The sequence below is a fragment of the Acanthochromis polyacanthus genome, chromosome 3 (assembly GCF_021347895.1).
Source record: "Acanthochromis polyacanthus isolate Apoly-LR-REF ecotype Palm Island chromosome 3, KAUST_Apoly_ChrSc, whole genome shotgun sequence".
Taxonomy (NCBI): domain Eukaryota; kingdom Metazoa; phylum Chordata; class Actinopteri; family Pomacentridae; genus Acanthochromis; species Acanthochromis polyacanthus.
Window position 1 is genome coordinate 14,627,892 of NC_067115.1, and position 24,220 is coordinate 14,652,111.

The following is a 24,220-nucleotide window of genomic DNA, read 5'->3' on the forward strand; positions in this document are numbered from 1 at the left end:
AGTGTGATGGTCTGGGGCTGCTTTGCTGCTTCAGGACCTGGACGACTTGCTGTGATTGATGGAACCATGAATTCTGCTCTCTGCCAGATAATCCTGAAGGAGAATGTTCAGCCATCAGTTTGACCTCAAGTTGAAGTGCACTTGGGTTCTGCAGCAGGACAACGATCCAAAACACACTAACAAGTCATCTTCTGAATGGTTTTAAAAAAGAAGAAGAAGAAGATTTTGGAGTGGCCTAGTCAAAGTCTTTACTTGAATCTGATTGAAATGCTGTGGCATGACCTGAAAAGACCATTCATGGTCAAAAACCCTCCAGTGTTGCTGAATTAAAACAATTCCACAAAGAAAAATGGGCCAAAATATCTCATTGGCAGTTATAGAAAACACTTGATTGAAATTGTTGTTGCTGAGGATAGCCCAATCAGTTAGTAGGTTTAGGGGGCAATTACTTTTTCATACAGGGCCAGGTAGCTTTGAATAGTTTTTTATCCTCAATAAATAAAATCATAATTTAAAAACTGCATTTTGTGTTTGCTTGGGTTATCTTTGTCTGACATTTACATTTGTTTGATTGTAAACATTAAAGTGGGGAAAATATCTTTTTTTTAAAAAAAAGGGATTTGAGAATGGGGCAAATACTTTTTCACGGCACTGTATGTGTGTAGCTTTGAAGTCGTGGATACTGTGGCAAATACAGGAGTGAGGGGCTAATCAATCACCAGATATATAAATCAATAAATAGGTCTCAGAGAACAAATGATAATTTAATGGAAAATATATTTTCAAAAACATCCACATACATAGTAGTAATTTTTGAATATCTTTTGTGGTGTGCCGCGAGGTCAAGCGCTACAGAACAATAACATTTGTTTGTGTCTTTTCAGCCAGTCAGGCCTGTAGATGGCAGTATCAAGTTATCTTCAGCTCCTTCCTCTTTGACAAATAAAAGCATTGTAAAAAAGAACAACAACAACAAAAGAACAAAAAACGAGGCACTGTCTCCATTAATTATACAAGCGTCACGACAATAGTGTTGACAAAGACAAGGTGGTTTAATTTTGTAGGTAATGTTATGTATTTCCGAGTTTTTCCGTTACAAAATAGAGCGTTTTGGTTGAATCCCCCTCGAATTCCACTCCGGATTTTCCGGGCGTCTCTACAACTGTCACCGTCCGTCGCTCCGGGAGCAGAGGCGGGTAAAAACGTAAACACTGATCCATCCTGCTGGAGACTTTTTGTCAGTCAGTTAACTGGACTTCACCGTGTTACATTTTTTTTTTTTTAGATAAAAGTGACACTGTAGAGCTGTTTTGGTATTGCTACTTTTGACTCTTTAATGTGTTCTGAGCTCAGCAGTTTGGTTTTAAACGCGAAGCTAACTCTCGATAGCAGACGTTATGCTAGCAAAGTTAGCTCAGTTAGCTAGCTAGTGTTACACCTCGGTTGCTAACGTTAGCAAACGTTTACTTATTAATGTTAGTTAGCCACTTAACTGCCCGGCGTTGCTGCCTACCGTGTCCTGATGCAGCATGATGGAGGACTATGACAAGTTTGTACAGCATCGTCTTTCTCAACTGAGGAAAAATGAGGAGGAAGAGCGCAGACCTTCATCTGCATCCTCTCTCATCCGCTTCTGTGGACGACCCATCCTTCCTCCCCTGGTATTTCATTTTTTTAATAACCATCATTATGCCTAATAATGTTTGCAGAAGTGGAGAAAACCTGAGATGTTGTGTCTATTTGTTGTATAGGTAAATGCACCATGCTAGTAGAGTTTCTGAAATACTGCTGTAACAATTGGTCAGCTTAAAATTTACAGTTCGATTATTCATGGGAAATACTCTACGTTCTTCTAGCTGGTCAGATGTAAAGTTTGCTGCTTTCCCAGTTATACATCGTCATAAATCGCATTTATCAGAGTTTATATACACTAGAAAGGCATGCAAACAGCCTTCTTTTGTGATCCATTTTTATTGTTCTGGTTAGACAAGGGTTGTATTTAGCCAAAAAGGTTTTGAACTGTTTAACTTGTGGCACATTCTCAACCATCAAATTGCCCCTCATCAGATCAGATAGTGTGGCCACTACTGAGATACTCATTGACCACTGATTGTAAAAGATGACTTTATATAATATAATATTTTCCTACAGCATGGAACAAGAGACAGTCTGTCACATGATGCTCTGGATTAACATGTCCAGCAACATGAGCATGTTCCCTAAAATGTCCACCAACTTTACTAATTCTTTTAACAACAGTGGCACAACATCAACAACCGTAGCACTCTGTGATGCAAATGGTGGACACACTGACTTGCAAGTTCAGGTCTATGAGCCCACTCTATCTGCTCATTATCATTTCCAACATTGTGTTTTTGGTTGTTTCATGATGTCCAGTCTTTTGTAGACGTGTGGATTGGAGCAAAAAAACAAAACAAAACAGAATGGATCTAACTAAATGCAACATGCTGCATTTATATTTTCGTTCAGTACATCTAGGACTGTGTTTGGGTGGGAGCTTTTTTCACTGACCTGGACTCACTTCTAGCAACAACTGTTTGTTCGAGTATCTGACATCAAAACGTCACACAACAGTTCCTTCAACTGTGAATACTATGGTCAAAGTTGAATGTAGGGAATCTTTTATCCAGGAGTTCGCAGCACATAGATCAGCTTGAGTCAAGCCTGTCCAATTTAAAGTTACAGGATCTCGGACCTGGAATTAACAGGGAAAGAAAACTTGGACAAGCACCGCCAAACTTTTTAAAGCTGGCGATAAGTTCTCTGAGCAAATTAATATAGTCACCATATGCGGCAGGGTCAAAACAATTGTCACTGCTGGGAGGACAAGCAGAGGGAGGATGATGATGATCCCAAGGATGGGGAGTACAGGGACTGACCAATAAGTCAGTCATTCAACTACTACAAAGACAAAAATGCTCAAAGATGCAGGACCTGAACTAAGCATCAGTGAAAGCAAATAATGTTCTCCTCATTGTTATAAATTATACATTTTATGCTGTTGCTCAGACATTGATCAATCAAAAAAACAGGAACTAGGCAAAATAGACTATAAAAGGATGTGTGCTGTTTTCCAGCTGACATACTGAACACTATGGTTGTGTGGCCAGGAACACAGACACACCAGAAGTATCTATTTCAACTGTGGTTTATTGTAGAAGTAAACTTGTTGCAGGGCAGTAGAGGCTGATACAAATCAATATGGGTTTTATATTTAAAGAGAAGAATATGTGCCATATATTATCACTTTTCAATAATCTTAATCCACTGGGAGCAAATGACTGACTGTTCTACTACTGGAATAGTTTAGCACAACATACAGCAGCTGTAATTATTGTAGTTTAAATGCCTCAAGCAGAGTAAGCAAAGTACTGCAAACACGTGTACTTACAACAAAGGAGCTTACATTTTCACTGAGACAAACAATTTTTGCCATTAGCGAGCCCAGGCTTCTGCTGCAGGTAAATGAGAATGTCTTATACCTGAACTTAGCCCCATATTTGTACGCTCTGATCAGGTCAGTGTCCTGCTCTTTCTGGCTCTTCCAGACAGCAAAGATAATAACAAACAGAGAGAAAAAAAAATTAAACCAGCATTACTTTCAGCCATGTTTTGAAATATGTCATGACAACCCGTGTCTGTTTTGTAATGATAACAGCTTTCAGGCAAACAGAGAGTGGAGATGCAGCGACACAGAGATGAAGCACAGAAAGCTGCCGTCCACAGAAAGTTGAAAGATGATCCTAGAATGGCCTACGTGCAAACTATTCTGCACAGCGTCCAGGTATTTTAAGTTCTGGCTTATCAGCTGCTATCTTTGCAACCTGGAAGTGTGCACGTGTTTGTATTCTTTATATGAGAGCAGCTTTGATTAAGAATTACAGAGCACCAATTACCGTTAAAGCACAAAATGCAGTGTTTTAAATCAACAGTGTGATCTTCTGAGTTTGCTTTTTTTAATGTAGTGTATTATGATGTCATACAAGGTTGTGAACTAATTACAAAAACATTTTCACTAATTTAATGATCTTTTTATTGTTTAAACTGCAGCTGAGGAAGACGCCAACACTGGAGGAGTTGCTTCAGGAATCGGAGAATAACACAAGAGCTTCATTATCCCACGACATCAGCAGTGGATCAGTGTCTCAGACTAATTCTTTTGTTGGTCTTTCGCCACTAACTGTAAGAGAAGTGAAAGATGGCATTTCTCTTCCTCCGCTGACATCAACAACGTATAGTGCCTTTTTTGCTTCAAATGTGACATCTCAGCAAATTTTCCATGATCGATGCCTTAATGACCAAGTTGACAGCCAACAAGGATCGCCAAGTTCCTTTAACGGTGCTATCCACCACTCACTATCCTCAGGTTATGTGACCTATGAGAACGTAGGAAACACTACGACCTCGGGAAAGATCAGCAACTCGGAGGAAGTTTATAACTTGGGTGGATTTTTTCTTCATAACACCTCAAATACAATCGCCAAGATGCCGGATATTATCAGCCACCCTCCCATAGATGGACAGGAGCTCGAGAGAAGTGGACTCGAATTATCCTTTTGTAATAACTTAACAGATGTAAAAGACATTTGTTGCACCTCGTTTCAGGAGGATTCAGTCACTTCTGAGCACTTATCGGCAGAAAAACCTGAAAGTAGTCACCTGGACAGTGTAGAGCATGAAGATAACATACTCTTTAATGCAACACTGGACTCTGACAAAGATGAAATTGTGGACATAAATGAGGGATCTGTCTCTTTGTTAGAAAAAAGTGGCTTTTCAGACAATCCATCACAGGTGTTAAGCACTCATCACTGTCCAGCAGCAGAACTGAACATTCAGCATGACTCCAGTGAAGCCGAACCAGCAGACACCCAGGTAGACGAAGCAGACTCGCAGCCATCCGAAGAGCCTTATCGTCTGAGCCTCCAGACCTTGCTGAAGAAATCTCAGGAGTATCGACGGCGCCAGCGGATGCTTAGGAACCAAGCCAAAAACACTAAAATCCAGGAGAGAACCCAAGAACAGCCAAGAGCAAGGGCGGAGGAGCAGAGCCTTTCTGATAAGGAGAATGACGAGTTTCTTTACAAGGGCACTGTGACCGCAGAGGCAAAGAAAACTAAAGAGAGGAAAGGCACTTTTATTCAATCTGTGGAAACATCACCAAAGAAATCCTGGGAGAGTGAAATGACTGAGAATGACTTCACTGGAAAAAAGACGAATGTTAAATCTGAAAGCGCACGTTTAACAGAAGATGTAAACACTAAGGAGCTGACTAATGTTGAAGAAGAAACAGCACTTAGAAATAATAAGCTGAACAGTTCACAGGAGGTTGTAACAAAGCCTAAACCAATCAGTGCCTTTACCCAGCAACAGCCAACGTCAGCTGGAACCTCCCCTCTTCAAGATGCCTTTTATGTGACCACCTGTCCTACAGCTTTTTATAAAGGAGTGGGGAAATATCACACTGTCCCAGCCCCTACCTTCTGTAGGAGTCCTGTTCACTGCAAAACTAAAGGTAGTCCCAAAGATGGAGCAGTTGTTGATGAAAGGGCAGAGACTTCAGAAGGGAAATTTCTGTTCTTCAATGATGACCAGAAAGTTGAAGAAGCTAACCTCAGATATCAAAACGCTCACTTAGCAGTTCACTCGACTGTGAATCTCATGGTCAAAGGGGATGTAACGAACGTCTTGGCCAAGAGTTCACAGCACATTGATCAACTGGAGTCCAACCTGTCCAGTCTAAAGGTCCTAATCTCAGACCTGGAGTTGACGGTGAAAGAAAAGTTGGACAATCGCAGCCAAACTGAGAGCAAAGCACAAAGTGAGTTAAGTTTTAAAGGCGTCAACCTTTCTGGGCAAATTGAACATTGTCATCAGAAGCAGCTGGGTCCAAATGATGGTGACTATTGGGAAGACAAGCAGAGGGATGATGATGGGGAGTTGCCAAGAAGGCATTTGTTCAACAACTGTAAAACCATGCATGAACATTCAGGATCTGAACCAAGCACAAGTGGCACAGATGATGTTCCTGTCACAGTCCAGGAGAAAGTACCTGAGACAGTTAATTTCAGCGAGCTCAGACTGATCAAAACCTCAGCTACAGAGAGAGAAGAGGGCAATGAGGCAGGTAAAGAAAGACTAACCAAAAGTAACACACAGCACAGCGGTTGTAGAAAGCAGACGCCACCCGGTAAATGTATCTTTTCTGTAGCACAGCGGATGCGTATTCCTGATGTTTTCCGAAACACCCCACCTGAAAGCACAGGTGCATTTGACACCTCGGTGCTCTCAGATGCCAGTAACCATCTTGTGCAAAAGAGGATTGAGATGGCAGTTGAAGGTCACGAATCTGTTAACTCACCATCTCTCAATCAGTCATACGATGTGGACAGACCATCTGGCCTGTGGCTTCTCGAAGGGTCGGGATCTGACTTGGGCTCACAAGGTCGTCTTGTTCAGGAGAAGAATCTGACTCCAGAGAGTGAAGGTGAAGGTCAGGGAGGGATGTCCAAGGTCAAACGGAGACTGCTCATGCACATGACAGAGGTCACCCAGGAAAGGAGTACAGACAACATTAGAGGAGCAGGCTCTGTGGTCAGACCCAACTCCAGCACTCCTAGAGGTAAGGCCAAGACTTAAAACTGCAAGGTCAAAACTGATCCACGCAGGGTGGAGGGTATGCAGTGTTTCACTCCTGTAAAATAGTACTGCAGGTGATTCTTTAATGTATCATGTAGGAAAAATTAGAGAAGCACATGATAGAAAGAAAACGCAGATCAGACAATGTATGATGAGTGCAAATGTGCTGAAGGAGATGAGACCTGCATATCTGCCCTTGATGGCACATCATTTAAAACCCTATATTAGAATTGTACCTTTAATAGATTATTTTATTGTGTGACCGCATATTGTGTTTACTGTCTTCAGCTGCAATGCGTTGCTACGACAAGAAAGAACAACTAAAGCAGGTCCATGCTGCTCAGGTCAGAGCCCTGCAAGAAGAGCACAGGAAACAGCAGGAAGAACTACTACAGGTGAGACAGTGGAGATGGATTGGACAGCTAATCAAGTGTTCTTGATTTAAGGAAGCCAAGAAAATAGGTGGCATGTATCTAATGAGAGTGCAGCTATAGGCATGCCTGTTCAGGATAACATAACCAAGTTAAAGCCTAACATGGTGCTGTTTCAACAAAATCACTTTCTTCTACATGTCTTTTATAGAAATTTGCTTTAAAAAAAAGCTTTATTACAAATGGATTGTGTAAAAAGAAAAAATCCAAAAGATTCTGCACCTCTCAGCTGCCACTAACAGTCAACAAGTTTTCAAGGACTTCACGGGTAAACTGCAGAGTAGTAAAATATTAGTAGTATATAGAGCCACCATTATTCCTGCATAGCGCCTGTATGGCCTTTGAAAAAATCTTGGACATTTTAGCACATTTTTCATTTTAGCACATTTTTTTGTAAAATAGATATAGAAAATCAACTTAATTTGTAATATTTTTTTATGTATAGCATTCTACTTGTGTTATGGTGCGCAAAAGAGATTTTTGAGTTCTCTTGGCTTTAGTCCTGGTTCTGCTGTTTCCATAGATGTGCAGGACTTCATATTGCAGTGAAAAATGAGCCCACAGTGAAAAAAAAAAGGAGTAATAAACAGGCTGAAAATGCACAGGGGTTAGAGAATTGAGGGGACAAATGTGTATACTTGCGGATGTGAATTTGTTATACTCCCCTTTGCTTTGTTTGATAAGTTGCTGAGGTATAACATTGGTTTTATTGTTTTGTTGAAAATATCAGTTAAACACAACAAAGAAGAAATACAAGCATTTTCATGTACATTTTCACTTGTATTAAAACAGAAGAATAAACATCTAAATCTCAGTATTCACTTTGCATGTAGTAGTTATGTGTAGTGAAGGCTATTGACAACAACTCATCGTTACCCGTTATGGTAGTAATGCTGCACACTTTTCAGCATGTAGGATTTCCACATTTCAAGGAGTCATAAATGCCTCACCAGTAGCACCCGAACACCTCATCTGTCAAATGCAGCAAAGATACCCGATACGCAACATCTCAAGATCTGTGAACATTTAGGAACTACCACAATACGTAATTGTTGAAATACAGTCTTGCAGAGAACTGTAGAATATGACACTGAAGTGGCTCATGTCAAGCATGTCATCCTGGGTGTTTCTGTAGTGCAGCACAAATAATCACATTTTATGGCTGTTATTTTTGCTTTGCATCTCTGAGATGTTTTTGAACAAAAGAGCTAAAACAATTTCAAGATGTACTTTCACTTGCTGGTTTTACTGTTGTATCCTAACAGATAAGTAGGTGGTGATATTTTTACACCTAAACCAATGATGAGTTAATCCTATGTTGCCATAACCTGATATATATGCAGCTGATATAGAACTGACATTGATTTCCATGTGATTTATTACAATACACATTTTTATTTTAAGTCAATCCTGCTGCTGAAAACATTCATTTGCACACAAAATTTGTAGGCAAGATATCTCCAGTAAAACTACCAATTGCTTGTGTCTGACTATTAAAAACCACTGCGCTCCAGCCTTTAAAAATTAAAGTAAGCATGTGTGAACATTTTTTAAATGATTGCACCACAGAATGGGAAGGGATTTCAGACAGTTTTTTGAAGGGATTATTGGATTTTTTTAAACATAAAAAATACATATGCAATATTGTCAGCATTGTCTTTTAAACCTTAACTTTGATATGCACATGACAGGTTTATTATTGTTTTGCTTTGACTTTCAAAATGGCATAAAATTACATCAAAAAAATTAAGGAAAAACTAAATAACATGTTTGTGAAACCTGAGACAAGCAGACATGTATTCCAACTCTAAATATGGTAAAAACATACTCATTGGTAATTCCTCCATCCCATTGGCCCGCTTCTTGCAATAGATTGCATCACGTATTGCCGTACAGACCTAGCACTACGTAACTCCAGCATATCAACCATAATTCACTCCACCAAGGTTTCTGACTTCACCCAAAGTCACCTATGAGGAATTAAAAATTCATGCCTGGCCCAGTATTTTCGTCTTTTTAAAATAAGAGTAGGCTTTGAGAGTCTCTAACCCATTCGTTGAGCTCTGATGTAACATTGACCCTAAGTGTTTGTTTTGCAACTAGAAGCAGACATCTGAAAGGCTCTGGCACTCTTCCACCTCCCCACACACATGTTGTCGCCCTACCTGTTAGAGGGTGCTTTCAGAGACCTGGGTCGTGGGCAGACTAAAGACATCTGCTCATTACAAGAGACCTTCAGACTCTCCCCAGTAAAAAAAACACAGATTCTACCATAAATGTTTCATTACATCCCTAAGAGGCGAGCTGGCATGGTCGCCTATTTCTTTGAGAGTGTGTGTGTGTGCGCGCACACATGCAAGGCTTCAAGGACGCCTGCTGTTCTCTGGCAACCACTTCTTGTCTCTTCAGCTTGTGTCTGTATTTGTTCTTGGCCGGTGTCCTTGCCCTGTTAATCACAGGCTCTGTTTAATTTATGTATCCTTAACAACAATATAATTAACATAAGCTGTTTAATAAAAAGACTTCTTTTTTACTCCCCTCTGTCCTTCCATCATTTGTGATGTGATGAGAGCGAGCTGGCTGGACTCTCTGGTAGAGGGAGGAGGGGACCAGGGGAATTGACACAGAAAAGGAAAGGATAATTTGTTTAATTCATGAGCGTCTGTGGTTAAGTGCCAGATCGTCCCGCTGAGTGCCACCACTAATGGTCCCTTCTCTTTCTCCTCTTCCCCCCCCCTCTCCTCTCATCCCTCTCTTTGTTTTGTCTCATACCTCCTCCAACATTGTTTTTACTCTCTGGCTGTATTAATTTTCTCCCTCTCTCCTGTCTCATCATCCCGGTCATCCCTCTCCTCCTCCGCTCCGTCTCATCTCATCCCTCCTGCCTCTGTGCCCCATCACTCCCCTTCTGTCTCTCTCTCTCTACCCTCAATTAATTTCTTCCTCCTGCCTCATTTGCTGTCCTTTCCAATTCAATATTTTCCAACCTTGCCTGCTCCCAAAATGCATGTGTGCCTGCACGCACACACGCACTTTTCCTCTGACTCCTTCCCTCCACCCTTTACATCTTTCTCCTGTCTGTCTCTGTCAGGCGTTGGCAGTACGTTACCGTCTCCTCCAGAGTGTGTCCTTCCCTTGCTCCATGTCAAGCTCGCGTCTTGGGGACACGTCGACCTTTCTCTCTCAGGTATTACTATCGTATTTTTTCACTGATATCAGTGATGCACAAACCCTTGTCCTGCTTACCCTTTTGTCTGCAGGATTTTTTTTATCATCACCAGTTGGCTGACAGTCATGTGAAACCGATCCCCCCCCCCACTGCTATGTCTTAATCCTAATCAGTACCCTCTATCATCTGATATTGTGCTCAGATGTATCTCCCAGCACGACAGCTTAGCTTCACTTAGACTACATTTGTTCAGCAAACATGTCTGTTTAATGCAACAGCTCTCGAATCAACAAGTGAGTGACAGCACATCAGCTGCTTATTATTCAGCTTAATATTCTCGGTTATAATAATGAGCTGTGAGTCCACTTGCATTGATGCTCTAAACAGATGCCAACCAAAAGACCTTGAGAAGCTGTGTGGGAAATTAATTGGTTGTCATTGATGGAATTAGCATTCTCCTCTCTCTTCCCCTCTGGTATTCATTATTCACCTCTCTCATCACCCGTTCTCTCCTCTTCCTCAGCCCTCCAGCCCTCTCTCGCAGTGCTACCGCCCCCTGCTGTCAGCGGCCATGAAGGGTTTTCTGACTCGCCGGCTGCTGAGGACGGAGAGAGTGGCGCAGCTGGTGCGCACCGTCAGGGTGAGTCCAGATAGCAGTCCGTCTCCGGCAGCACCCTGTTTTACTGTTGTAAAATGAACAAACAGTGCTTGTGTGCAGATTACAGCTGTGTGGGTTTTGTGTAGGACACACAGCAGTTCCTGCAGGCCTTTGGGAAGCAGAGTCCGAGTAGAGGGGAGCTCTGTAGCAGACAGGACCTTATATTGCAGGAGAGAGTCACTCTGCAGGTATACAGGCAAACATGTTCTAAACAAATCCATTCACCTCTGTTCTTTTCTACGCTGTCAACAATTATTCCCTCCATTAGCTGTTACCACACCAGGTACTGTGATTACATGCATTCATTCAAGCCATCGTCTGCTCTGTAATTGTCTGGTCCTCCAGCTGCGCGCTGCACGCTATGAGGTCTACGACGTATTCTTCAGCCTGTCAGCCAGAGAGCGGATGCAGTTGATCAGCTGGGACAGAGAGCTGGCCAGGGAGAGAGAGCTCAGACGACAGGTAACCTTTTCAGAAGCTCTGGTGTTGCTGAACTAAGTCTAGACTGAACGTTGAACGAGTCCTGATTGCTCAAGCATGAGGACAGTCCTGTAGTGAAAGTTAGGGCTGAACAGGGTAACATACAGAAATACACTGATCAGCCAGAGCATTAAAGCCACCTTCTTAATACTGTGTAGATTCCTCCTCCTACCAACAACAGCTCTGATCCAACAGGGTGTGAAGCTGTGGAGGTGTTCTGTGGTGTTCAGCACCTGGACGTTTGACGGAGGATCCTTTGGGTCCAGTGGGTTGTGGGTAAAGCCTCCATAGATCAGGCCTTTTCTGGGGCATTCCAAAAGCGCTCTATCAGATTAGGATGTGGGGAGTTTAACACCTTGGACTCTTTGTTGTGTTCCTTAACAGTTACTGCTGTGTGGGGAGCGTTGGGGCTGGGTGGGTGGTACATCCACATGAATGCCAGCATCCAGGATTCATGGCAGAACATTGTGTTGTAACAAAGTTATCAGTTTTACTCACTTCATCAATCAGTAATTTTAATGTTGTGGCTGATCTGTGTGTCATTTACATATTATAAAAAATATTTTTTTGCCGTTATACTTCTGCCTCAGCCAGATCTTACAGGTGATACCTCAGAATTACTCTTTTCTTTAAAACATTGTGTATGTGTTTATGTTCATCTGATGCACATTACCTCTGCAGACTTAAGTGTTTTATGCATGTGTGTGTTTTTATGTGTGTGCTTGTTCAGAGTGGGCACACTGGACACCCCAGAGGAAAGAGTTCTCTGTCAGCTGCAACACAAAAATCCCTTGAGAGGAAGAGAGGAATAATGTGAGTTTTCATTGGATCAGACTTTGTTTTTTCTTCATAGCTGTGAATAGCACACGCATACAGGACTGGGCTATCCAAGTGTTTTCTTAGAAGAGTGATTTTTGAGTCACAGCCAGTTTAATAGCAGCATTCAGCTTAATTTTGTAATGATTTGAAACTCTTGCATCAGAGATTAAGAAAGGCTCTGGTTTTTTTTTTTTTCTTTTAGAATTGCTACCTTTGGCAGCTGCTAAAAACCTTCCTTTCCTTCTCTCCAGAATCCAGAAAAAGGCTGCAGAAAGACACAGGGGGTTTGTGAAGAGGACTGGACTGAAGTCTCTCGTCTCTGAAGAGCAGCCGCTGAAAACCAAACGAGGGCAGTTCAGAGCAAATCCTCAGAGGGTCCCCAAGAGCACTTTCTCCTCCAGACCCCGATGACCCTTTCCTAATTGGCCCCAGTGAGGACGCCTAACAAGGCCTCCAGCGATCACATGAATAGTGTACAACTTATCCCGAGAGCTTCCAAATCCAAAATCCAAATGTGACATTAATTGATGCCTGTTGCTGATGAATATATTACTGCTTTTCATATCTGACAACCTGGGGATTTTCTTACACTCTCAAAGGGTGTAATGTTATAATGGCTATGGCTAACTGTACAGATACAGCTCAGCTACAGTCAGTAGTTACACATCTGCTCTGTCAGTAACACTAATTCTTCACCTGGTCTACTTTTTGTATTTTTAGCCATTATCAGTTTACTTGTGTAGAAGATGTTTATAGGAAATGTTGCCTTGATGCATAAAAACACTGTCATCTTTTGGCAGCATTTTAACCGTCCTAACACCAAGCAACTGCTAAGTGGTTTTAGATTCACATTTTTACTCACTGTGGGCTCATTGTTTACTGCAGTATAATGTCCTGTGCCTCTATGAAAACATCACAACCATGGCTGGAAGCATAGAGAAATTAAATCAGTTTTTTGCCGGCCTTTTCTCTTATGGTGTTATAACACCATAAGAGAAAAAGTTAATTTTCTTAGATTATTTATTCAACAGAAAACAGGCTGTCATCAATGAGTCCGCAAGTGCCCACAGGTGTTACCAGTACCAGGAAAAAAAAATTGACTCTACATAAGATAGATATTTTACTTCTTACATTTTTATGTGTTTTGACGTCTCTCCTCTCTGCTCTCTATAGACAATGCCTGTAGTTTAGCCCAGTTAAGCTGCAAAGTCCCTTAATTTTTATCACGCTTCTCTTGGTCACAGATGAGTCACTTAAAGCTCACTGGCTGCACTGAGGAGCACAGACTTTTTTTTTTTAAAAAACTTTTTGCAGATTCTGGTTAGAGCAGAGTTTATTGCTAGCATTTTTCAAATTAAAACATGTAGAATGGAGTGATTTTGATAAAATATTAAAATTTTAGGTCAATAGTGTCATGAGGTGATATTTTTTATAAGATCACACGCCTTTCAAACGCACAGCAGGGTTTGGGGTTCAGAGGGTTAAGGCTTTGTTTTCTGCACATGAAAGATGTGTGGGCTTACAACAAACATTTTGACATGTCACAGCAGGAAAAGCTCAGTTACTTTCTGCTTATTTAAGTGAGCCCATAGCTCCAAACCTGAAGTATATGGTTGGCATAGGAAAACGACAAAATAATACGTATGCAATACAACACAAAGAGTTTTTCTCACAGATTTTGCTCAAACGTTTGCAGCAAATCATTGTGTTGAAGAAAAATCCTTCTTAGCTGACAGTTTCTAGGTCCAGTTCTGCCTGTGAACATTGCTTCGTTTTTAAGAGGGAACTTAAAAAGTAAAGCTAGGCACTTTGGATTTGGTCACATAGGAGAAGGACAGCTATAATTTGCAACAATAGAAACAGTTGTAATAAATTTAGCGGAGCCAATTTAAATTGAAGTGATCTAGTTCACCGTTATGGCTTCTTTAGTAGAAAATTCTCTGTAGTGACGTATCAAAATGTGAAAGGGATCTATATGAGGACCCTGAAACAGGCAAAAACTGTAATAATTATTACAGTCAATAATTACGCCTGTGCTTTCACCATGTAGATATGCAGAATGTCTGCTGTGAAGTAGATTGAGTAATTTTTTAATTTATTGTGGATTTCAGCGTTAAACCTCTGCTCTCTAGGCTGACCTCGATCACTGAATAATCCTTCATGTTTATGTGCCTACCATCAAGAACAGACTCTCCAGCTGTATTAGCACACATTTAGCCCTCGTTAGTGTGACATTAACAGTATTTTGTCTTTGCACTTTCCCAAATGTTAATGTCCAGCTCCAGATCTTTGTGTCGAGACAAATACTTGAACATTGTGATACTCCTTAGTGTTGCCTTAAATATTTGTACTGTAGCAGGATTATATATCAGCCAAAACACGTTTAAACCTTTGCTTTTAAAACTTTTTTATTGTTCGGTATTTTGTATGTTATTTATTTGCATTTGGTTGGTAATAAATGTTTCTTAAGGCTAAATTGTTGCTGGGTAGTTTGTAAACGCTGCTGCACCGGCGGCCTCCCGGCAGCAGGGGGCGCTGCTCACCGCCTCCTCTCTTTACACGGACAGCCTCCGGCCCGGCTGGTTGCTGGTGCTGTGAGCTTTGTTTTGAATAGAAAACTGCTTCTCAGCTGATTTTCGACGGGATGGCGGAGGAGCCAGACACTCCGGTTTCCTCACGGACGGAGAGGAAAGCTTTGGAAAAGGCCAAAATACTGCAACGGGAGAGCGAGAGGAAGATATTCAGACTGGTGAGATGAGAAAATGCGCATTTAGAGAAGCTAGTGACAAGCTAGCAGGCTAACATAGTAGTTCATAATGGCAGCGTTGGTTCGGAGCAGCTGAGCCTGACCCGGTTCTCCTCTTCTCTGTTCCCTTAGGTTGGACGGGTCCTGAAGAAACCGGAGGCCGAGCGGTCGGAGGAGGAGGCGGGTGTGCTGCTACTGCACAGAGACACCGTGGAGGAGCTCAACAAGAGACAAGTCCGCCGGAATGTGCTGAAGAGGAAGCAGGAGGAGGTGAGAGTCAGGAGGAAGCTAGCCGGTTGTTGTGGCAAAAATCATCTGCTGTATGTCCAGCTACAGCTGCTTTTATCTGGACCAAACAGTCATGACGTGCAGTTACACAGCACTTAATGTCTGTGGTGATATAAAAAGTGTGCCCTCGAGAAATCTTATTGTTTCTTATAACATAAGAAATATTTATGTCTTGCAGTGTAATCAAGCATGACATTTATGATTATAGGTAGTACTGTACTATTTCTAATGTTTAAGCTGTTTGTTTAGAGATACTAGACTGTACCATGATTTACAGATATAAAGTCAAGCAGTGTTCTCTCAATAGTTATTCTGTACGCTATAATCTTTGAAATATAACTCCCACAAATTAAATCAAGTCGGTTTGATGCATTAATAACTACACTTTAGTCACAATGTAGAGGGAACCATTCTTTGCTTGATGGGAAATTGCATTATATGAGTGCCTATAATGTAGGACACAGAGCAGATAAAATAATGCAGATGCTTCCACAGAAGACAGTCAGTTTTTTTTACACACCACCTGCTCAGTGCTGGGATTTGACCTGCAACCAGATCAGAGATAAAAACACGACTATTTTAAGCTGAATGATCACGCCAAACTGGTTATGTCAGTGATTTCTTTGTGATTAGCATAGAGAGGATTTTTGTAGGGTGTTTGAACAGGTACTTGAATACAAAGAAAACAGTAAATTGTACTTTACAGTATGTAAAAAGTCATGTATTCCACATAAATAAAATAGCATGACCTTCTTCTGCTTTTCTTTTCGGCTTTTCCCTTCAGGGGTCACCACAGCGAATCAATTGCCTCCATCTAACCCTGTCTTCTGCATCCTCTTCTTTCACACCACCTACCTTCATGTCCTCTTTAACCACATCCATAAACCTCCTCTTTGGTCTTCCTCTAGGCTGCCTGCCTGGCAGTGGGAAACTCGGCATCCTTTTACCAATATATTCACTCTCTGTCCTCTGGACATGCCCAAACCATCTCAGTCTGGCCTCTCTGACTTTATCTCCAAAGCCCCTAACATGTGCTGTCCCTCTGATGTACTCAAGTAAAATAACATGACCAAAAGGTTTTAATCAGCCCTATTTAGTCTTTCATCATTTTAATGAAATAAAATTTGATTTTATGTTTTCCTCACTTAGGATGAGCTTTTGTGGCTATGCGCAGCAGTAAGCGTGATTAAGATGTGCTGAGTAAAGAATCTGTTACCATATTTGACAGAAATCTATTTTTTTTCTCAGTTGAAATATATTAAACTATATATAGCTGTAGTATTTTGGCCTTTTCCAAAGCTTTCCTCTCTGTCTGTGAGGAAACCGGGGTGTCTGGCTCCTCCGCCATAACTATTTTTTACATTGCAAAATTCCTCTTTGCAAGAAACACCTTGAGATCAGTTACATGTGAAGTTTACCCCCACATTTGTCACACTTTCGAGTCCATAAAATTAGCATCAGGAGGTCCAGATTAGATGCCAATGATTAGATTCTCATTATAAACCTTCCTCATTTAAATCTCTGACTGCTGTTTCTGTTGCTCCTGAAATCAGTGTTGTCATCATGCCAATATCTACAGAGCTCTCTAAGACCTTCAGAAAAAAATATGGGGGGTACCTATGAGTCTGGCAATGGATTTAAAATGATCTCCATTCCACTAAATGAATAAACTATAAATCATGGGTAAGAGACTGAGATTATCATACCTGTCCATTTGTAAAGGACACTCAGCAAATTCAGCCCAAGAGCTGATTGTTTGATGCTTAAAAAAGTTTCAAAGAACTCCAAAATTCGGGGCTTGAAGTTGCTTCACTGGGAGTTCTGTATTAATTGATTCTCATAGTGATCAATTCATGTCTTATTAGCTTCTGTTTACAGTAGCACAGAAATTTAATCTGAGAACAGCACAAAGTTGTGGTGATTAAAACCTGCTCTGGGTTTTACTTGGTGGTACAGGAGATGTTTATGCTCATAAACCTAGAACACCTTTGTTTTCTTGTGCTGTTTGCAGGTGTTTGACGATGCTGAAGAACTGAAAAGTAAAGTCAGGCAGCTCGCTGTTGCAGTCAAGCAAGCAAATCACCTGGTGATTTACACTGGAGCTGGTATCAGCACGGTATGCCAAACTCTACCTCTTCATTGTCCGTTAACTTTTTTAACTTTCACATGACTGATGATGTCTTTTATGTTTATTTTTAGGCAGCTTCTATCCCAGACTACAGAGGTCCTAACGGGGTGTGGACGCAGCTGCAGAAGGGACGGAGTGTTAGGTGAGTCTTTACCGTGATGCAAAATGAACTGAGCAATTTTTTTGAGGACAATTAAATTCCCCTCTGTGTTTTCTTTTACTAACAGTTCATCAGACCTGAGCAAAGCAGTGCCAACCTTCACACACATGTGCATTAGGACGCTTCATAAAGAAAAGCTGGTATGTGACACCGTGATAGTTCAGGTATAGTTGTAGTGCACAATGTTCTGTCAAGGGTCACATGTACTCTGTGTGTTTTTTGATAAAGGTGAAGCATGTCGTGTCTCAAAACTGTGATGGACTTCACCTGCGTAGCGGCCTACCCAGACACGCTCTGTCTGAGCTGCATGGAAACATGTTTATCGAGGTGAATCACATGCATCCTTCGTCTTTTTTATGTTTTCTGTGACTGACTTGCACACAGTTTCTAGCGACATTGAATCTGAATGATTCCAACGTCCTGGAAAGTCAGGATATTTGAGAATTTACAGTGCAGTTCCCAGAAGCAGCATCTCAATAAACCAATCAATCAAACCTTTTCTTACATTTGAAAAAAGCCAGATAAAATAGATGATAAGAAACATAACATGAAAATTAACAAATAAAAATGTCATTTTTCAAAAGCAAGAAAAAACATTTTTTTTAATATGAGAAAACATAAAGAAAATAAAATTCACTAATAAAAACTAGACCTAAGAAACAATGGATAAAGTAGAGGATCCTCACAAGGATTTAGAACTCTTCCTTTCAGACTCAGGCATGTTTGTGTTTATTTCATCTCTCAGGTGTCTCACATCTTTGAAATGCTGCTGGTTGAACTCCAGGTCTTATGACTTCATCACTTGTTTGTGGAGAAGAGCCAAGTTTCAGTGCAATTTACTCTCCAATTGTTTTTTATTTTTAACTTTTCATCGCTTCATTCCACCCTCTGGGTTTGTGCAGTGTCTGCTCTGTTGCCTATACTTTTAAATTGCCCCACTGGGGGTGAATAGAGCTCTTTGACATGAATAATTTAATAAACAAATGAGGTTTGTGGGGGTGAGTTGCATCAGCAGTGTAAGATGTGTATGGATGAGTGAGCAATGTGGGGGTGAGAGGGTTGAAAGTAGCTCAAATGTCAAACAATCCAAAGCTTGGGGATGTGATGTGTTGGGGAGACAGATAGTGAGACTGACAGCAGGGCTGACTTGAATGCACTGAAGACGTACTATGACGATACAACCTGCAGTCCTGACTGCAGATGTTACTCTGTGCACTTAGATTATCATTAAAAAAATAATTATTGTTGAGACTCTACATGTTTGACATTGTTTATTGTTCTTTTTAGATTTTAAACTCTTCCGGGAAACACTTTTCTAAAGAATACAAGTTGTTCTGACCTGCTGCTTTTGCATTCTGTCCTCAGGTGTGTACGTCTTGTTCACCTGTCAGGGAGTACGTGCGCTTATTTGACGTGACGGAGCGGACGTCGCTGCACCGCCACACGACAGGACGCAGGTGCAGCCATTGTGGCGGCGAACTGAGAGACACCATAGTGCACTTCGGGGAACGTGGGACTCTGGAACAACCTCTCAACTGGAAAGGAGCTGCAGAGGCTGCTAAGATGGCAGATGTTATCGTCTGCTTAGGCTCCAGTCTGAAGGCAGGTTTGATGAAGCACAGTGAGTCTGTAGCATGGTTTAGAAAGTGTTCCATAGTTTGAACATCAGTTTGTGCTGGACAGAGGAGCATTATGTTTATAGTTATGATTACTAATTATATTAATGACAAGAATAGCTTTAACCCTTAGATACACTCTTCCATAAGTGGGTCAGTAATGGCACGTATAAGAATCAGTGTTTTTACGCCACTTTTATCATTTTGGTTAAGAAAAATAATTAGTCATATTCGTTCATTATATATTTTTGTCCACACAAGAATTACTTCATGTTTTGATTTTACACTTTATAGCATATTTTGAACATTTGATAATTGAAAAAGAAGAATATTACACAGAACAGCAATAAAAGAATGTCAACCTCCATTTTGTTGACATTTTTCCACCATTTTCCTCTCACTTTTGCTGCTGTCCGTCCCTCCAAGTTTGTTGCGCTGCATCACCTCATGTATGATATTATCAGTGATAAAGAGCTTGGGGTAGTAATACAAATATTGCAATTTCTTTAAAAGTATGAAAGGTAACTTAAAAACAATACATTGAAATGACATTAAAAACATGTTTTTGAGGAAAAACTTGAAAATGAAGTGATAGAATTTTTTTATTAAAAAGATATTGCAAGAAATCAACTTCACTGGGTCAGTTTTGACTCAGTTATGCATCTAAGGGTTAAATAAGACAATCCCTTAATTGAGCTGTTTACTTGGACCGCTAACAGAAATGATCCAGTCATATTATTTTTATGCTATTGACAAAGCCCAGTGAATATGTTAAAATGCACCTTTCCAGATTGTAGTACTGTACAGTCTAAACACTGTTAATAATATAAGGCAGTCAAACCAATAATGTGTGACGTATGATTTGCATTTGAGGGCTTATTTTCATGCTGCTTTCTTTGTTGCTTTTCTAGGTGCTGAAGAAATATGCTTGTCTGTGGTGCATGAACAGACCAGCCAGCAAAAGGCCCAAACTCTATATTGTCAACCTCCAGGTAATTTTTGGGGAAAATCTTAAAAGATGACATTTAGGGGGCAACTCAGAGTAAATTGGACCAAAAACCATTTGTTTCCAGGTCAGACAGACATGGTCCTGGGACGTCTGGAAAGAGTACAGAATTATGTCCAGCCTCACACTTTCGCCGATCTTTTTGCCAGCTTTTTCAACATTAAAAACACAGCTGGCTGACTTTTTAACTGACAGATCTTAGGAAATGAAAGTGAATGACATTTTATCTGATGAGCTCCCCCTGGCTCCTCCCAAGGGTGTGCAATCTCACCTCTTTTATTCATTTTATATACAAATGGAAATCATTATGAAGACATGCTGTGTTCCTGTGCGTTATTGTGTACAAAGCAAAAGGAATGATTACTGATTTTTGAATGAATCCTCTACTTGTTTCTCTTGTTTTCAGTGACCAGGCTGTTTGAGATTCTGGGCACAATAACCAACAACAAGCTAACCTTTGACTCAAACACTGATGTTTTTTGTTGAAGTTGATCACCGGCACATATACTTTAAGCTTTATCTTAGAAAGTTCACCTCACTTGAATCTGTTTAAATTCTTCCTTTATTCTGCTACTATACAGACAGAGCCATTACAAAGGCCCAGTCAGTCCTGCCTAAACACAATCTTCCTCCGTTCAATGAATACTAGCTGCTGCCATCAACTCACAGATTCAGTCTGTTTAAATGCCGGACCAGCAGATGGAAAAGCTTACTTGTTTTTGCTGTTGTGTTCCATTTGAACAGTACAGTGTGAATTTCTGTCTGTGTCGCTTGAAGTGTGTGTCTGGTGACTATGTACTACTGTGAAATTTTTGTTTGTGTGTTCACTACTGACTGCAGGACAGATTAACTCTGAGGATAATAAAGATTGTCATACCTTACCTTACTTTACCTTAGCTTAACTTAGCTCACCTTACCTGAACTCACCTTACCTTAGCTCATCTTAGCTTAGCCTACATTAGCTCACCTTACCTTAGCTCATCTTAGCTTAGCCTATATTAGCTCACCTTACCTTAGCTCACCTTAGCTTAGCCTACATTAGCTCACCTTACCTTAGCTTAGCCTACATTAGCTCACCTTACCTTAGCTCACCTTAGCTTAGCCTACATTAGCTCACCTTACCTTAGCTCACCGTACCTTATCCTACCTTAGTGTACAATACCAAATGAGATGCAAATAAATTTCTGGGTGCCTCGATGACTGATTATGTGGATGTGTTTTTGTTTTAGTGGACACCAAAAGATGATCTGGCTCTGCTAAAGATTAATGGCAAATGTGACGATGTCATGAGCCTCCTCATGCAGGAGCTGAACATTCAGATTCCTGCGTACAACAGGTAAGGGTTATAGGAAGCAATTTTACTTATTATATACAGGTAATGTGAAATATGTTGGTCCTATTATTGTAACATCTGTACTTCAGTTAGACAGTTCCTTTAATGGTGGGTATAAATATTCTTGTCTCCTGTTTCGAGCACAGATACCAGTATATTATTAAGAACATTCAAATAGAAATATCGGCTTAGATATGGGCACATATAAAGGCTTAAGACTAAATATTGGCATGTAGATATGATGGAAAAGTTACATGAAAGCAAATATGGCAGGTTTTACGTGTAAATTTATGTAGTTTTCCCTATTTTGCCTGGTTAATGTGTACATTTAAAAAACACTGTATATTCTATTAGCAATTTGCCAAATGTCAGATATCAGCAAAAAAAGTTGATATCATATGTCCCTAAATTATTTGAACCTTGTCAAACCAGTACTTGGATTTCTCTTTAATAGACATATCGACATACAGAAGAAGTAAAAGATTACCCTGAACTTTTTAGATCTGTTGACCTTTCAGCTGAGTTTTTTTCTTTCTGTCTCATCAGGGCCGACGACCCCATCTTCTGTCTGGCTTCACCTCTTGGACCTGAGGAGGTGAAAAGTCACACTCGTGAGGTCTTAGCGCCCCCTACAGGTCAAGAGGACGGTTCCGCTGAGCCCGAGAAGCAGACAGAAGTCACATCAGTGCAGGGTGGCTGGTTCGGACGAGGCTATGGCAAAGGAATGAAGAAGAAGAAAAAAGCTGCATAGTTGTGGAAACTTCATGGATTCTGTACATTCTGGCCAGTTACTACCCATGAGGTATTCGAACATCAATCTCATGACGAGAACACATTTGACTGTCAGCTTTAAGGTGCTGTTGATCAATATGTTGGTATGTCTGTCTGAATGCAGTGTGTGTGGAGGAAAAACTACGACTGGGTATTTGCTATTTGAAGATGGCACTTTGCATCATGAATTTCTTATTCTGTACAAAATCAAGTAACAGCAGGGTTTAAATGTGGCTTTCGTTATCCAACTCCTGTTCTGAGCTAGCTGGGTTAGTCAGAGTCCCATTTTATTCTAGTGCAGCTAGCGTAGCATTATGAAACCATTGAATTCCAATACTGAAAGTCTTAAAGAGTGGCAGAAAGTACATTTCCGTGTCAGAAGCACAACTCTTATAAGCTTTAATCACGTAAGAATAGACAGTTAAAGTGACACACTTTGGAAACACTCCTGCATCATGAGTTTTGCTGCTGTCCCTTTCTATATGTGGTGTAACTCGACACAGAATCATGTTTTTGTAGCCATAGTTTACTGGTGGCAACTCTTCCTCATAAGGTCAGATCTTTTGTGGAATACCACTTTAAACACAGTTTCATGGATTTTTGCCGAGCTGGTAATGGGTGCATTTCAGTAACTAAATTAATGTACAACATTCTGCTGGTTTGAGCATCAGCTAGATGGAAAATATTCAACATAATATTATTATATGCTGGTGTCTAAAGGGTAAATTGATATATTTATATTCATGGTAAATGGTATCATTCATTGGAATGAGTAGTAAATGCTGGCACAAACACGGCAGCATACCAATAGCCATTTTTTTTGTATTTTGTGCTTCGAGTCTTTGAACATTTTCTATGTGTATGGCTGAGAGGAAAATATATTTTTGTAGTGCTTTTTTCACATGTTCAGAACTTGTGTTTTTGAATGTACCTTTTTGAAACAAGGCTTATTGGTTTTGTTCATTTTGAGGTATTTTGGTAAATTATTTCCTGAACTCACATTTGTCCTTCGCTCTGCTGTAACCCATCCTCAGGTCTGCAGGCTCTGTAGTACAGCCGCTACTGTATCTTGGTTTACTGAAGTTGTTGGATTTCTTTCATGTTTACATTTCTGTCTCATTTTGTTTACAGCAGTGTAGGAAGGAAAGCTTGAGTTTTGATTAATGACTCAATCTTTGGAAGATTGAAAGTATTTGAAAGATTATATCATCTTAAGTTACTGTTTACTGAAGTGATTGGAAACAACCGGATTAGTTGTTTATTAATTTGTCTCAGGTATTGTCTCGTAGTATTAATAATCACTTCATGTACCATAAAGTGTCAGGAGTTTTAAAGTGACAGACTAGTCATGATAAGCTAGTGCTCAGCATTCCTACAACTCAAACCAGTGCTAAAACAGAATGTGAAAACGTCTTTGTTTTTGATGTATTTTGCAAAAGAACTGATATATTTGTGACACAATAAATGATCATACTATTCATTTTTATTGTGCTGACTCTTGCTTTGACTGGTTGAGTCATCTTAGTACTGTTGTTTTATTGTGTAATTAAACTGCTTTTTCATTGGCGAAAGTGAGACACCAAACTTACCAAAGTATTTATGACACAGTTTACTTACCGGTAAATATTGTGCCTATGTGGAATTAAGTGAAGCCATTTGACTTGTTTTGCTGTTTCATATTTCTCAAAGCGGGGCTGCACAGCGGCGTAGTGGTTAGCACTTTCGCCTTGCAGCAAGAAGATCCCGGTTCGAATCCCGGGTTGGGCCTGGGATCTTTCTGCATGGAGTTTGCATGTTCTCCCTGTGCATGCGTGGGTTTTCTCCGGGTACTCCGGCTTCCTCCCACAGTCCAAAAATATGCTGAGGTTAATTGATGACTCTAAATTGCCCGTACGTGTGTATGTGAGTGTGCTTGTCTGTCTGTATATGTAGCCCTGTGACAGACCGGCGACCTG

The 24,220-nt window shown here is 40.5% G+C and overlaps 2 protein-coding genes across 4 annotated transcripts; both read left to right on the forward strand.

The window, feature by feature from the left end:
* The first annotated feature begins 1,154 nt into the window (after positions 1–1,154).
* Positions 1,155–14,693, forward strand: si:ch73-100l22.3 (centriolar coiled-coil protein of 110 kDa). Of its 3 annotated transcripts, XM_022207897.2 has the most exons (10): positions 1,155–1,661; positions 3,680–3,805; positions 4,072–6,643; positions 6,949–7,055; positions 10,183–10,278; positions 10,784–10,900; positions 11,005–11,106; positions 11,264–11,380; positions 12,129–12,211; positions 12,469–14,693. In XM_022207897.2, exons 1-10 carry the CDS (start codon positions 1,530–1,532, stop codon positions 12,626–12,628), a joined length of 3,612 nt encoding a protein of 1,203 aa, XP_022063589.2. In that variant the 5' UTR covers positions 1,155–1,529; the 3' UTR covers positions 12,629–14,693. The 3 variants fall into 3 exon arrangements, with proteins under 3 accessions (XP_022063589.2, XP_022063598.2, XP_051802277.1); XM_022207906.2 differs by lacking the exon at positions 3,680–3,805; XM_051946317.1 differs by lacking the exons at positions 1,155–1,661; positions 3,680–3,805; positions 4,072–6,643; positions 6,949–7,055 and having other exon boundaries at positions 7,069–10,278.
* A 72-nt stretch (positions 14,694–14,765) lies between these two features.
* sirt7 (sirtuin 7) lies at positions 14,766–23,745 on the forward strand. The gene is made up of 10 exons (XM_022207922.2): positions 14,766–14,966; positions 15,096–15,233; positions 17,263–17,367; positions 17,451–17,521; positions 17,607–17,679; positions 17,768–17,866; positions 18,905–19,141; positions 20,067–20,147; positions 21,391–21,497; positions 22,041–23,745. Exons 1-10 carry the CDS (start codon positions 14,862–14,864, stop codon positions 22,243–22,245), a joined length of 1,221 nt encoding a protein of 406 aa, XP_022063614.2. The 5' UTR covers positions 14,766–14,861; the 3' UTR covers positions 22,246–23,745.
* The last annotated feature ends 475 nt before the right edge of the window (positions 23,746–24,220 follow it).